The sequence below is a fragment of the Neoarius graeffei genome, chromosome 3 (genome assembly GCF_027579695.1).
Source record: "Neoarius graeffei isolate fNeoGra1 chromosome 3, fNeoGra1.pri, whole genome shotgun sequence".
Lineage (NCBI taxonomy): Eukaryota > Metazoa > Chordata > Actinopteri > Siluriformes > Ariidae > Neoarius > Neoarius graeffei.
Genome location: NC_083571.1, coordinates 29354974 through 29370851, shown reverse-complemented (window position 1 = coordinate 29370851; position 15878 = coordinate 29354974). Strand labels below are relative to the sequence as shown.

Below are 15878 nucleotides of genomic sequence, written 5' to 3'. Positions count from 1 at the left end.
TTTGCTTCTCTTTAACATTTTTCTTGGTAGCGAGGAGACGGTAATGCCTTTTATCTATTTCTCTATTTGAACGATTGGAACAACTAAAAACAGCACAAAAATGAACCATATTTAAGACAGGTTAACCCTTGCTTAGACGAAAGACAGTGTCTGTCCCCCAGGTGAAATTATCACGTGATGCGTGACGTCATACGCAAGGGGTCTGTAGAGCAGGAATATCCTTTTGTTGAAAATGAATCAGTCTTTTTGTATTTTTTTTTCCAGTGCCTTTAATTTTACAAGCTGATAAAATGACATACTTTTTCATGAGTTCTAGTTTTAATGAAAAAAAAATTTAAGCACTCATTCTTTTAAAATTTATTGAAATACAACCCTAGTTCCTTAAAAAAAAAAAAAAAAAAAAACAAACAGGGCTGCTGTGTAAACAGTACATAAAACAAGAACTTGATAATTTGCAAATTATGGAAACCTTGTATTTCATTGGAAATAGTACTGTACAAAGGCTATTTTTCAAATGTTTAAACTGAGAAATCTTTTTTAAAAATTATTATTATTTTTTAAATCCAGCTCATTTTGAATTTAATACCAGCAACACGTTCCAAAAAAGTTGGAACAGGGGCATGTTTATGACTATGTTGCATCAACTCCATGTTTAATAACACTGTAAATGTTTGGAAACTGAGGAGACCAATTGCTATAGTTTTGAAAGTGAAATGTCACATTATTTCTGATGTACAATTTCAGCTGTTCAACAGTTTGGTACCAAAACCAAACTGGCTTCATCAGTCATTGAGCAGTCAGCATAAAGACTATGCAAGTACAGTTATTACTCAATTCAAAACTAAGGAAACATGGTTTAGCCGAGGACATCACAGGCTTTTTGCAACAGCGTCTTCTAATTGTTCATACAAAGCTCCGCAGAGGTAGACATACCACTACGTCTGAAGTTGTGCCAAGAGTCTGCAATAACACTGTTCTGTCATGTACACACAAGATATTTGGATTGTTCTGAAATCCCATCTTGAACTCCCATGTTCTCCCATTAAAATGTGCTCCAAAACAGAATTTGCTGAAAGAGCTCTCCATATGATTAAATGGCTCAAAAACATTATCTGGCCACCAAGTCAGGTTGCACAACACATGAAGACAGCAAGCCAAAGAGCCCAGTAGATAAGGAAGAATGGAAACAAAACAGTTGTAGAGATACTTCAGGAATATCCACGTGGGTTTAAGAAAAAAAATTACTTGTTTTTTAACCTATTAATTTTCCTTTAGTTAAAATATTTTAGTTCCTTTAGTTTTCCTCACTATTCTGCGTAAATTCTAGAGACTATTGTGCATGAAAATAACAGACAGTCAAGCAGCTACGGGAACTACTACGGGGACTTCAGGCTTAGAGTCACTTCTGGGAGCTCAACATCTGACTGGCATCAGCTCGAGAAAGGGCTCATAACTGGCTGTACCATCTCAGTTAGTTATTCTCTTCGCCCTTGCCATGAATATGGTGGTCAAGGCAGCTGAGACAGAGGCACCCTGTCCAAGTCCAGTATTTGGCAGCCCCCCCCATCAGAGTCTACATGGATGATCTGACAGTCACCATGACATCAGTGCCTGGCAACAGATGTATCCTTCTCAGCCTGGTAAAGCTCATCTCTTTGGCAAGAATGAGCTTTAAACCAATAAAATCCAGGTCCATGGTCCTGAAGAGACAAAAAGTGGTATGGTGACCAAGTTCTGCTTCTTTGTGGACAGTGTTCCTAGACCATCTATCACTGAGAAACCAGTCACTAGCCAAGACAAGGTCTTTGACTGTAGCCTTAGGAACGCAGCGTCTTTCCAGTCAACCATCAAGAACCTTGAAGGTTGGCTGTCCGCAGTAGACAAGTCTGGTTTATCCAGGAGGTTCAAGGTGTGGATATACCAGCACGGCACCTTGCCTCATATCCTCTGGCCTCTGCTGGTGTACAAGGTGACAATGTCTCCAGCAGAGAAAGATCAGCTGTTACCTCCGCAGATGGCTGGGTCTGCCGTGCAGTCTCAACAGTGCAGTGCTGTACAGTAGGAACAACAAACTCCAGCTTCCCATCAGCAGTCTGGAAGAGGAGTTCAGGGTCTCACACACAAGAAAAGTGCTGGAGTATCAGGACTCCAGTGACTCCAGAGTGGCATCGGTGGTCATCAATGTGTGGACATGCAGGAAGTGGAAAGCTCAAGAAGGGCTGGAGCTGGTGGAGTCTCAGCTGAGATGCAAAGCTCTGGTGGGCACAGTGGCAACCAGGTGTGCTGGGATAGGAGCCATCCTACAGCCTCGATACGACAAGGCCCATGGCAAGGACAGATACCATCTAGTCCTGGAGGAGGTGCGGACCAGCAGGATGGTGAGCATGCAGTAGCAGGGGGCTAGGACAAGGTGAGAAGGAGTGCTGGAGAGGAAGCTGACCTGGACTGACATCTGGCAGGCAGAGCCTTAGCATAGCAAGTTCATGGTCCAAGCTGTTTACAACGTGCTACTCAGCCCAGCAAACCTGCACGTTTGGAGCAAGAGTGAATGATGAACATGTCCTCTCTGCCCCAGGAAGGGTACACTGGAGCACATCCTAAGCAGCTGCACAACAGCCCTTGGGGAGGGGCACTACTGCTAGTGACATGACCAGGTGCTGAAGTCAGTGGCTGAGGCCATTTCCAGGGCAGTGAGCAACAACAAGCACACCCACAGTCAGAGGAAAATCTCCTTTGTAAGACCTGGAGAGAAGCCATGACCACAGCCTACACCATCAGCATCAGACTGGGAGATGCAAATTGATCTTGGCAGGCAGCTCAAGTTCCCAGACCATGTGACACCAACCTCCTTGAGGCCAGACATGGTGTTAACATCGGCTTCTTCTAAGCAGGTCCTCTTAGTTGAGTTGACAGTCCCTTGGGAGGACTGCATGGAAGAGGCCAACAAGCGCAAGCGGCTCAAATACAATGAGCTGGTGGAGCAATGCTGGAGGAGTGACTGGAAAGCTCACTGTGAGCCCACAGAAGTGGGATGTAGAGGCTTTGCTGCCCACTCCTTATGCAAGACCTACACCCTGCTTGGCATCACAGGAGCTGCAAAGAGGAGAGCCATCAAATCCACCATAGAGGCTGCAGAGAGAGCCTCTTGGTGGATCTGGATAAAAAGGTCCAAAACATGGACTAATGCTGCTGGGACACAAGCCAGGGTCTATCCCTGGTTGTGGGTGTGATGTTGAAAGACTCGTAACACCTGATGACTTCAGGAAACATTACTGATGATGTGTCCCAGTGGCTCTACAGATGTATCTACACACTATCTGCATAATTTTATACACCGTGCTGCTTCCACATGATTGGATCATTGCTGAATGCGCAGTGGTACAGGTGCAGATGGCGAGTGTATATTCAATTGGAGTTATTTCTCTGTCCACTCTAGGGCAAAAGTACACACCTTTAAAAGTGATTTTATTTTTTGAGGAAACAGAGGAGAGAAACTAATTTTCCACTTTCCATCACCTCCCATTTAAACACATGCACAGCAAAAAAAAAAATAAAGATGTCTGAGAGATAGCCTGCGATGCAGATGATGTCTGAATGCAGAGGTTGAAAACAGGGTCTTTAATGTTTGCCTCCAGACCCATTACTAATACCAGAGCCGAAGGAAGTTGCAAAGTAAAGCATACATGACATTTTTAGGGAAGAAAAGAAAAAAAAAAATCAGAACAATTACAATTATAAAAGACCAATTATAAAATCATTAAAAATCTCAAAACTGCATTTCTAACAATTGACGTTCGATCCGAACAGAAGAAATCGAACAGCACTGATGAAGATCTGAACCTTTTAAAATGCAAGATGTGCACATATAAAACTCCTCAGCTGTTTGGTCATGTCTATGGTATGATCTAGATCCAAAAATTGAAAACAAAAGGCGAAAACTTTGGTAGCCAAACAACAACAACCTGCTGGTCCGTTAAAAAAAATATATATCAGCTCTGTGTCATCATTTTTACTTAAAAAAAACCAAACAAACAAAAAAACCCCACCATGATAAAAATGTGAATTTATCGTGGAGGAAACCCGCGGTGAGGTGCGCCACGACCTCTGAACCCACCCCGCTCTCCTCGAAAGTTGGGTCGGTTCCTGTCACGCCCGCGTTCACCTCGACCCCCTGCCACTCCACCTCGGCCCCCTCGCGAAGCCCCCCTGCACCCCTCTGCCTTAGGGGGTGGAGATTTGGGGCGGAGCCTTTCAATGTCCTCTGTGCAGCCAGAGAGGTGGGAAGATGAGAAGTAGGCGGAGTAGGCTTCAGCATTGAAGTTGCTGTTGGTCAGCGTGGGTCCGACGGTTAACCAGCCTGGAAATCAGACACACACACAACAAATTCATCAAACATATCCCAACTAATTTTTGAGTACATAAGGGAGAAATGATGACAACAGTTTGGACAGAGAAAACTGTGTGTGTGACTGAGACCTGGCCTGATAGTACTGTCTCTCCCAAATAGATGCAGACGTCTGAGTCCGAGGCAGAAGTGCTCAATGATGTGGAAAATCTCCACAGGCTTCTCGATATTGCCCATCTCAGGCTCCTCTGTGATGATCAGGTCGATGTCTACGTTAGCATGGATGAAGTCACCGTCTGTGCTGCGCCACACCGTGCCCTTAATACCCATCAGGCAGTGCTCCTGAAACACACACACACACACACACACACACACACACACACACACACACACACACACACACACACATACAAAAATCCCAACATCATTCAATCAATTAATTTTGGCCTCAAAAGAAACAAACTCAAGAAGTCCACAGAATAATTTCATGAACCAAGCCTGCACTTTCGTATTGTAAAGTACTATAAATGATGAGCATCTTGCTAAGCAAAAATGTCACTCAACTGAAAGCTTCTGATAAACCTTCTCTGTATTCTGACTATAATACAACCCCAATTCCAAAAAAGTCGAGACGCTGTGTAAACTGTAAATAAAAACAGTATGCGATAATTCACAAATCATGGAAACTATATTTTATTGAAAATAGTACAAAGACAAAATACCAAATCTTGAAACTGAGAAATTTTATTGTTTTTTTTAAAAATATATGCTCATTTTGAATTTGATGTCAGCAACTCGTTTAAAAAAAAAAAGTTGGGACAGGGGCATGCTTACCATTGTGTTGCATCACCTCTACTTTTAACAAAACTGAGGACACCAGTTGCTGTGGTTTTGAAAGATAAATGTTGTCCCATTGTTGCCCAATATACAATTTCATTTGCTTGACAGTTTGGAATCTCCTTTGTTGTATTTTGCGCCAAAGGTTTTACATGGGAGACAGGTCTGGACTGCAGTTTAGCACCTATACTCTTTTACTTTGGAGCCATGCAGTTTTAATATGTGCAGAAAGTAGTTTGGCATTGTCTTGCTGAAAGAAAAAAGGCCTTCCTGCATTGGCTCCCAATCAAATTTCGTATTGATTATGAAATACTACTATTGACCTTTAAAGCACTGAATGGTCTTGCACCACAGTACCTGAGTGAACTTCTGCTCCTCTATGACCCGCCACACCTACTTAGATCAAAAGGTGCAGGCTATCTGCCGGTACCTCGTATAGTGAAGGCTACATCAGGGGGCGGAGCCTTTTCTTACAAAGCCCCACAGTTATGGAACAGCCTTCCACGTAGTGTTCGGGAATCAGACACCATCTCAGTGTTTAAGTCTAGGCTGAAAACATATCTGTTTAGTCAAGCCTTTTGTTAAGTGTTGATGAGGTAAAGGAGTAGCTCTGGAGGATCCTCAGACATAGACTGTTTGGTAAACTGGGATGTATGGATGCTGTCAGTCCCCCACTCGCTTGCTCACTTGAGTTTGTTGATGGTGTAGTGGCTGCTGCTTTATGTCCCAGGGCTCATGCCTGTGTTACCTTCTGGCTCTCCTCTTTTAGTTATGCTGTCATAGTTAGTTTTGCCGGAGTCCCTGCTTGCATTCAGCGCAAAATGTATACTGTTCCTACTTTTTCAGGTGACATTAAGCATACCCAACAACCTGTGTTCCCCCCTCCATCTGTCCCTCTGAGTTACGTCAATCCTGAGATTGAGATGCTGACCTCTTCTGCTCCTCAGATCTGCCTGATCCATTCTGATGCCCTATGTCTGGTTGGAATCTCATCACATCACTCCTGTGGAGGACGGCCCCATATGGACAGTCGAAAGTCACACTTGGAAGATGCTCTGGACACTTACAGTAATGCTCTTATAGCTGAGGACTACAGTTGACTTGCTAACTTTAGGACTGCAGTTGTCATGAACAGTTTTGCACTCAAATTTCCATCAACTGAAGAGTTATAACATCAACGAAACTGACTTCATGTTAAAACTGTTAATGTTATAGTCATGTTGTCTGTTGTTGCCCAAATGAGGATGGGTTCCCTTTTGAGTCTGGTTCCTCTCGAGGTTTCTTCCTCATGTCATCTGAGGGAGTTTTTCCTTGCCACCGTCACCACAGGCTTGCTCATTGGGGATAGATTAGGGATAAAGTTAGCTTATTTTTAAGTCATTCAAATTCTGTAAAACTGCTTTGCGGCAATGTCTATTGTTAAAACCGCTATAGAAATAAACTTGACCTTCCCTGAGAAAGCTTTTGTCTGGATGGCAGCATATTGCTCTGAAATGTATAGATCATTCAGCATTAATGATGCCTTCCAAGATGTACAAGCTACCCATGTCATGTGCACTAATGCACCCTCATACCATCACAGACGCTGGCTTTTGAATTGTGCACGGATAAGCCGGATGGTCCTTCTCCTCTTTAGTCTGGAGGGCGTGGTGTCCATGATTTCTTAAAAGAATTTCTACTTTTGATTCGTCAGACCTCGGGACAATTTTCCACTTCGTCCATTGTAAAAGAGCTCGAACCCAGAGAAGGTGGTGGTGTTTCTGGATATTGTTTATATATGGTTTTAACTTGCATTTGTGGATGCAGTAATGAACTGTTTTCACAGATGATGGTTTTCTGAAGTGTTCCTGAACCTATACAGTGATTTCTACTACAGACATGTGTCTGCTTTTAATGCAGTGTCGCCTGAGGGCCTGAAGATCACCAGCATCCAGTGTCATTTTTCAGCCTTGTCTCTTGCATACAGAGATTTCTCCAGATTCTCTGAATCTTTTTATGATATTATGTACCATAGATCAGTGTTTCTCAACCACTGGGCCGCAGCCCATTAGTGGGCCACGAAGCGCCATCTAGTGGGCCGTGAATTCTTTTCAAGTTTGAAGCCAAATACTAAATAGTTCAGGATGTCATAGTGTTCCAAATCTGGTAGCTGGTTTGACGTACACCTTTCAAATAGAATAAATACATTTGTGGGTAAATTAAGAACAAATCTTTATTATTGTCACATTCCTCCTTTGCATTTAGCTCCAATTGTAATGGATTTAATTCCTATTATAGTTCCGGCTACAATAGGATCAAAATTTATTCTACTAATGTGAAAATTAGTTAGCAAATTTTTATTTCACAGGAAAAATCCTTCTTTGTTAACGTGTAAGGATATAGCCCACTGAGTGGTTTCTATATCCACTTCTTCCGGAGTGTACATTTTGGTTTTAATAACTTGCTTGTCTGCTGTACACGAACATGGCAATAAGTTCTTGTGTTAATCAACCAGACTCCAATTTTGCAGTGTCTGGTTTTATGTTGGCTTCTGGCGCATCCATACAGTTTTAAATACAATACCTACAATTAAAAACAGTTTATTTTTATTGCATTTATTTAATTCCTGGGCTCCCATCTGTGGGTTATTTTTCATGGCCTGTTGCTAAACATCACAGGGAGTGATGTTGCAGCTCATTAATACACTTTACAATAGATTATTAGAGTCTAATAGAAGAGATGAGCCAAAATAACTGGGGATCTTTTTTAATGGGGCCCCGACTTGTTACAAGTATGAATTGGTGGGCCTCAAAGCAGAAAAGGTTGAGAACCCCTGCCATAGGTGATGTGATCCCCAAATTCTTTACAAATTTTACACTGAGGAACGTTATTCTTAAATTGTTGCACTGTTTGCCTACGCAGTCTTTCACAGAGCGGTGAACCCCTCCCCATCTTTACTTCTAAGAGACTCCGCCTCTCTGGGATGCTCTTTTTATACCCAATCATGTTACTGACCTGTTGCCAATTAACCAAATTAGTTTATTTTAAGTATGACAACTTTTCAGTCTTTTGTTGCCCATGTCCCAGCTTTTCTGAAATGTGTTGCTGACACCAAATTCAAAGTGAAGATATATTTTTCAAAAAACAATAAAATTTCAGTTTTAACATTTAATATGTTGTCTTTATACTATTTTCAGTGAAATATAGGATTTCCATGATTTGCAAACATCACATTCTGTTTGTATTTACAGTTTACACAGCGTCCCAACTTTTTTGGAATTGGGGTTATAAAAAGCGAACATTTCCCTCCTTCTTACCTTGGTCCTCTGAAACACTGCTTTAGGGTCTAGCGTTTTGGTCTTTCCCGGGTTGTTTTTGTTGGTCTTGATCCAGCAGATGTCCTCACATCTCCTGAACCCCCATTTCCTCAAACACTGGAGCACAAACACACTGATTATTCTTTAGCAACAGGCCATGAAAAATAACCCACAGCTGCAGAGCTTGTGCATGTCTAAATGAATTACTTCAACACACAACGCACTGACCATTTTTAACCCTGAGACTTACACAGTAAGAAAACGTTACGAAGTCCAAAATTAGTGTGGTTTGTAATTGTATATGTTGTTAACGAATGAACACCTGACATTCTTTCATTGCAAGCCTTTACCATCCTCCCGAGATCGAGCCCCTCTCCTGAGCCGCACCAGAGAAAGACGAAAGAACGCAGTGCTGAGATTTCATCGATCTCCAGCTTCATGATCTGGAAGGACAGCGATAGAGACAGAGATGCACAGGGTTTAATTCAATTCTCGAATCTGATTCATCAGAAAGTGTTGATTAGTTTCTTGTAACTGCAGCTCTGACAGCACGTCCAGCTGTAATTCAAGTCATTAATGAGCTCCACGTTTATAACATAGAAACAAATCAAGGCTAATCACTCACATCATCCCAGGTCCAGAAGCGTTCGCTGGCGATGATGCCTGACTCTCTGTAATACTCTTCTAACGGAGGCTCCAGCAGGATCACGTCAAATTTACACTTCAGATCCCGAAGATCAAAGTTCTCCAGATCGGCCTGCAGGTACCTGACAACATCCGGACACACGCAATATATTATATATTGAAAAAAAGAGAGAGAGATAGTCACATGGCTGTCTTGGAAAATGAATCTACGTAAATCATTATTTCATAATATAGCTTCTTATTTATAAAATGCTCACATGGGCGGTGTGTTTGTAGTGGAGATGAGCTCGTCTTTGAGCCGGATGAGTTCCCGGAGTTTGGGGTACTCCTCAAATCGGTCAGCCAGACCTGTAACACAAGACGGCAAAAACAATCGATTACATTTATTCTTATTAAATAAACAGAAACAATCAGCTTGAACTTTTCCTTCAGATTTTATCGCTTATCATCACTAATTATCTTGCTAACCTGCACACCGTCTACCAACAAATATTTCTTCTCATCTCATCTCATTATCTCTAGCCGCTTTATCCTTCTACAGGGTCGCAGGCAAGCTGGAGCCTATCCCAGCTGACTACGGGCGAAAGGCGGGGTACACCCTGGACAAGTCGCCAGGTCATCACAGGGCTGACACATAGACACAGACAACCATTCACACTCACATTCACACCTACGGTCAATTTAGAGTCACCAGTTAACCTAACCTGCATGTCTTTGGACTGTGGGGGAAACCGGAGCACCCGGAGGAAACCCACACAGACACGGGGAGAACATGCAAACTCCGCACAGAAAGGCCCTCGCCGGCCCCAGGGCTCGAACCCAAGACCTTCTTGCTGTGAGGCGACAGCGCTAACCACTACACCACCGTGCCGCCCCCAAATATTTCTTATATGGTATTTCTCTTGCTCTTTGTTTTGTTCACAATACCATACACTTACGTTTGACACTCACCCACATCTCTGATGAAGTTCTGCGGTCGATGTCCCGTGTCCACAAAATGCTGGCAGTAGTCGTTATGAGGATTCAGACTCTGCGTCCCCTAATCAGTAGAACAAAAAACAAGAATTAAAATTACTTAGAACAAACAAACAACTTCAAGAGAACATGGTCACATAGAACCCAATCTGAAGATGATTTTGATTCCAGATTAGTATGGAGTAAATCACCCGGGAGTGTGCCGTGAGAAGAAAGTAATCAGTGACATGGTGGTGTGATGAGACATGAAGCAGAGTTAATTATTATACAATAACAGCATGTGCTGAAACTTAAAACTTTCTATGTCCGGTATTAAACAAAGACATGTTGCCTTTTCTATTTTTAGTAACATTTAATGTTGTAGAATGTCCACGAAACAGGTTCACTCTGTAGCAGCTGGATATAAAATCATCATTCCTTCACCGACGTTTTTTTTTCCTCTTCACAGACTTCTGCAACTTTTCATAAATGGAAGCATTCTTCAGTTACATTTTGTTCATAAGAACGTCCAGGAGTGCCAATAATTATGTGACAGACACTTTCTCTACTACGGGGTGGGCAATTATTTTTCCATGGGGCCACATGAGAAACAGAAAATTTTGTGGAGGGCCGGACCAAAAGGCTGAACTAAATTCTGCATAATATTAATTGTATTTCTTTATATAAAGCAGTAAATAACATTGTTTTTACAAGCTGCTAAGACTGGTAAGAGTATGGAAAAAACGAGGTTGCCTTACAAAAAATGTCATTTATTCAATCAAATTTCCCAAAACAATGGTTAACAAAATGTGAACGTTTGTACCTTTTTTTTTCAGTCACATTCACCCCAAAACACAATAAAGACATCACAATATTGTCTTTCTACTCCAAATATCAAGCAAGATACAGTCCGTGTTTTGCTGAAAGCCCTGCACTCGGCATCTACCTTTCTTCTTTTTGCGGACATTTTGGGGGCTAAAGTCTTCTTGTGACCTGCTTGCAACAACATCGATTCGGTGTAGGTATCAGATCTACAGATCGGCTCGGGCTCCGGTGCCTGCTGGTGACGTCACACTATGTGATTGGCTGGACCATTTGAAGGATGGCGTACAAGTTTGTGGTTGGTCTGAACAAATTACGGAAGTAGTTATCGCGGGATTAGGTTTCGTGGGATTTCATGTCATGTCGCGCGCATTGCGTTTTTGTTGAACAAAACTTCAAAATAAAAGCCATGCACATTCAGTCCATGCATGAGGTAAAATTAAAAAATACGTTTATTTTGTAATTTCTAATTAACCTTACGCGGGCTGGTCAGAATGAACCAAAGGGCTGGATATGGCCCGCGGGCCGTAAAATGCCCAGGTCTGCTCTACTATGTACCATAACTTCAGTTAAATGTTTGTAGTGTGACATGAAGCTAATTAACCGCAAATATTTTTCCGAACCTCTTTACCGAGGGTGCCAATAATTCTGGAGCCGACAGTATACGCAGAGCTGAAAATGATAATTAAATATTTCAGATATTTTGGTTGTTATATCCAGCTCATGTCACATATCTGTGGTTAAACAGACTCATTCCTAAGCAAATAAAAAGTGACCTCTTAAGATGGTTGCCTGATATTCCTATTTGTATTGATTTAGTGATCAGGTACATCCTTCTAAGCCAAAAGCGATACATGAAGGACATTAAAATACTGATTCTCAGGAAGTATAAATCTAATCACCTTCAGAAACGTGCTGGAGTCCTTGTAGACCTCTTCGAATGGACCGCTGTCCTCCTGCTGCTGAGGCTCTGCGTCCTCCTGCAACACATCCGACATCTGTCACCATGGTGATTATAAATTACAACCACTTTTATCTGGTCTGAGATCAGTACGACTCACTCTCTGCTCCTCAACGTCCTCATCGGCGTCCTCACCCTCATTCTGGCATTTCCTTTTGGAGCCGGACGCTGTCGTGTCGAACGACGATCTGCGGAGCCACAAAGCCGAGATTAATTCATACATAACAGGAGGTCTGACTTGGGTTCTGTTTTTTCTAATGCATCATTGTTTCTACAGAAACAATGCACCTGAAAGAGGCTCTACATAATCCAAAAGTAATGAAACAGATTTAAAAATGTGCTGTTATTTAACAAAGAAATCTCATCATTTCTACTGTTGATACAACATTTAAGTGGATGCATAAATATGAGGGGAAAAAATGAATGCGTAAATACCTGCACGTCTCTCTTGTCTCTTCGATCTCCTTTTGCTCCTGTTTGCTGTTAAGAACGGCGCCAATGGTGTCTGCACTTTCTGCTCCCAGCTGCAAAGACAAAAATTGTACAACGCCAATTCCAAAAAGTTGGGACGCTGTGTAAACTGTAAATAAAAACAGATTGTGATAATTTGCAAACCATGAAAACCCTATATTTTATTGTAAATAGTACAAAGACAACATGTAAAATCTTGAAACTGAGAAATTTTTATTTGTTTTTTGAAAAATATATGCTCATTTGAATTTGATGCCAGCAACATATTTAAAAAAAAAGTTGGGACAGGGGCTTGTTTACCACTGTGCTGCATCACTTCTACTTTTGACAACACTGTCAACGTTTGGGAACTGAGGAGACCAATTGCTGTAGTTTTGAAAGATAAATTTTGTCCCATTGTTGCCCAATATACAGTTTCAGCTGCTCAGCAATTTGGGGTCTCCTGTGTCATATTTTGCACTTCATAATGTGGCAAATGTTATCAGTGGGAGACAGGTCTGGACTGCAGGCAGGCCAGTTTAGCACCTGGACTCTTTTACTATGGAGCCATGCAGTTTTAATATGTGCAGAAAGCGGTTTGGCATTGTCATGCTGAAATAAACAAGGGCTTCCGTGAAAAAAAAACAACAACAAACAAACCAAAAAAAAAAACCTTGTCTGGATGGCAGCGTATTGCTCTGAAATGTGTATATCATTCAGCATGAATGATGCCTTCCAAGAGGACAAGCTACCCATGTCATGTTCACTAATGCACCCTCATACCATCACAGATGCTGGATTTTGAACTGTGCACTGATAACAAGCCGGATGGTCCCTCTCCTCTTTAGCCTGGAGGATGTGGTGTCCATGATTTATGAAAAGAATTTCAAATTTCAATTCGTCAGACCCGAGGAAAGTTTTCCACTCCACCTCAGTCCATCATAAATGAGCTTGGGCCCAGAGAAGATGGCGGCATTTCTAGATATTGTTTATATTTGGTTTTAACTTGCATTTGTGGATGCAGTAATGAACTGTTTTCACAGACGATGGTTTTCTGAAGTGTTCCTGAGCCCATACAGTGTCTGCTTTTAATGCAGTGTCACCCGAGGGCCTGAAGATCACTGGCATCTAATATTAGTTTTCGGCCTAGTGTCTTGTGTACAGAGATTTGGGTTCTCTGAATCTTTGAATGATGTTATGTACCAAAGATGATGTGATCCCCAAATTCTTTGCAATTTTACATTGAAGAACATTATTCTTAAATTGTTGCACTGTTTGCCCACACAGTCTTTCACAGAGCGGTGAACCCCTCCCAATCTTCACGACGCCTCTCTGGGGCGCCATTTATAAAATTGAACTGAAAAGCATATACACTATATACTATAGTTTGGTTCAAGGTACCTCCATGTTTTATGTATCTACTCATTAAAACCACCGACTAGTGGCCTAGTGGTAGCGTGTCCGCCTCTCGATCAGGAGATTGTGAGTTCTATTCACGGTCAGGTCATACCAAAGACCATCATAAAAATGGTACCTATTACCATCTGGCAAGGCACGCTGCAATACAGATGTGCATGGGGAGTTAAACTCTCGTGGTTACCAGAGGACTAGCCCCCCACTGTAACCCTAGCTATGTAATAGGCGAGAGGCCGAGGGCTATGGAAACGGAGATCGGCGCCGCCCGATGCACCACCATACAGGTTGGGCCTGGTTAGTACTTGAGTGGGAGACTGCCTAGGAATACCAGGTACTGTAAGGCGTGGGAAGGACTTTAACTTTTTTTTAACTCATTAAAACTTGCTCTTCCATGCGATATAGTTCTTTTCATGGTAGTCCTTGTCATACGTGAGCCATATGCATTTGAATTATAGGTGTGTAATGATCCCCCCCCCCCATTTTTAACAGCTTATAAATGAGGAAGTTTGAATTCTTTCAGATATACTTCAAGTTGAGAAGAGAACTACAGCATGAGTAGTAGATATGAAAATTTGAAAGATCTGATCTACGTTAGTGTGGAGATATAGAGGGACAAATTTGCTCCAAACCATTTTTTTCAATAAAAATACAAATTGCCACAAGCAATAATTTGGAAAATATGCAACCAGGGACCTTCAATTTTAGAAGTTAAAGACCTCATATCTCATCTCATTATCTCTAGCCGCTTTATCCTTCTACAGGGTCGCAGGCAAGCTGGAGCCTATCCCAGCTGACTACGGGCGAAAGGCGGGGTACACCCTGGACAAGTCGCCAGGTCATCACAGGGCTGACACACAGACAACCATTCACACTCACATTCACACCTACGGTCAATTTAGAGTCACCAGTTAACCTAACCTGCATGTCTTTGGACTGTGGGGGAAACTGGAGCACCCGGAGGAAACCCACGCGGACACGGGGAGAACATGCAAACTCCACACAGAAAGGCCCTCGCCGGCCACGGGGCTCGAACCCGGACCTTCTTGCTGTGAGGCGACAGCGCTAACCACTACACCACCGTGCCACCCCAGACCTCATATCATAGACAACAATCCCTGAGAATTTCATGCATCTAGGATGAACAGCTCAAAAGTATTGACTTATGAAACTTGGTAACTTTTTGATGTAGAACTAGTTTTACAGTAGAATTAGGGCCAAGTTCTAATCTTAAAGCCTCCAGATGTCAAAAACTAATGTAGATACAAGCCTGAAATTTTGCACACTATTTCTTTGGTGCAGTGAGACTATTTCCAAAGATCATGAAGCAAATCTGAGATAGTTAGTCAGTAACTTTTTTTTTTAATCTGGTGATGAAGCAGAGTTACTCTCATGTTATACCATACAATAATAGTGCACTATTAACACAATACACAAGCAGACTACTCCGACGATTTCAAATCCATAATCACGACAGAAGGCCAGAATTTCTTAATTTTCACACGGAGAAACATGACATCACCATTTCACCACGTAAACACAACACACAACTCGCAAACGCCTCCATATTCCCTATGAGTGGCTTATGGAAGGAAAGAAACAATGGCGACTATTGTGTGTCGTGTATTTTATACGTATTATATGTACATATAATTATATGTATGTATGTGATCAGAGTAAAGTCTCTCCAGAAAGACAGCATGCTTATCCTGAAGGGTTGGGAATAATACCGCTCAGAACAAAAAGAAGACTTGCCGCAGGAATAATGTGTTAGTTTTACATTTTTACCTGTTGTGCAAGAAGTTGTCGTCTTATCTTCTGCCTCTCACGAATTTCCTGCAACCGACTGTCCATTTCGCGTGTTTATTACTGTCCAAATGGATTATTTCACCAGGAAAATGCAAGCAAGCCCATTCAAAACCAACAAGCCTCGGTCGCACGCATTCTGCGTCATCGTTAGTCCGAGCTTCCGCGTGTCGACGCGTGATGACGTAAGCAAGCCTCCAGTGAAGCCAATAAACGGATTCACTGCAGAAAGCCATGCAGTTTTATCGACTTGGAGTATATATATATATATATATATATATATATATATATATATATATATGCAAGACAAAGTGGAATAAAATGATTAAATATTACCATAAAATTGCTA

The 15878-nt window shown here is 42.0% G+C and overlaps 1 protein-coding gene across 1 annotated transcript; it reads right to left on the bottom strand.

Moving 5' to 3' along the window:
* Nucleotides 1–414: 414 nt before the first annotated feature.
* Nucleotides 415–15664, bottom strand: LOC132883243 (N6-adenosine-methyltransferase non-catalytic subunit-like). The gene is made up of 11 exons (XM_060916610.1): nt 15512–15664; nt 12296–12384; nt 11961–12048; nt 11802–11879; nt 10075–10162; nt 9381–9471; nt 9104–9245; nt 8829–8921; nt 8479–8595; nt 4477–4687; nt 415–4357 (listed from the first exon to the last, which is right to left on the bottom strand). The coding sequence occupies exons 1-11, from the start codon at nt 15575–15577 to the stop codon at nt 4065–4067; spliced, it is 1356 nt and encodes a 451-aa protein (XP_060772593.1). The 5' UTR covers nt 15578–15664; the 3' UTR covers nt 415–4064.
* Nucleotides 15665–15878: the final 214 nt, after the last annotated feature.

Bases quoted from the DNA above. Each gene is read 5' to 3' on its own strand.
- LOC132883243 (XM_060916610.1), bottom strand. From the start codon at position 15,577: ATGGACAGTCGGTTGCAGGAAATTCGTGAGAGGCAGAAGATAAGACGA. The intron at 11,880-11,960 runs GTGAGTCGTACT...GATGTGTTGCAG, and splicing joins AGGACGTTGAGGAGCAGAGA to GAGGACGCAGAGCCTCAGCA. The intron at 8,922-9,103 runs GTGAGTGATTAG...CTGTCCTTCCAG, and splicing joins GCTTCTGGACCTGGGATGAT to ATCATGAAGCTGGAGATCGA.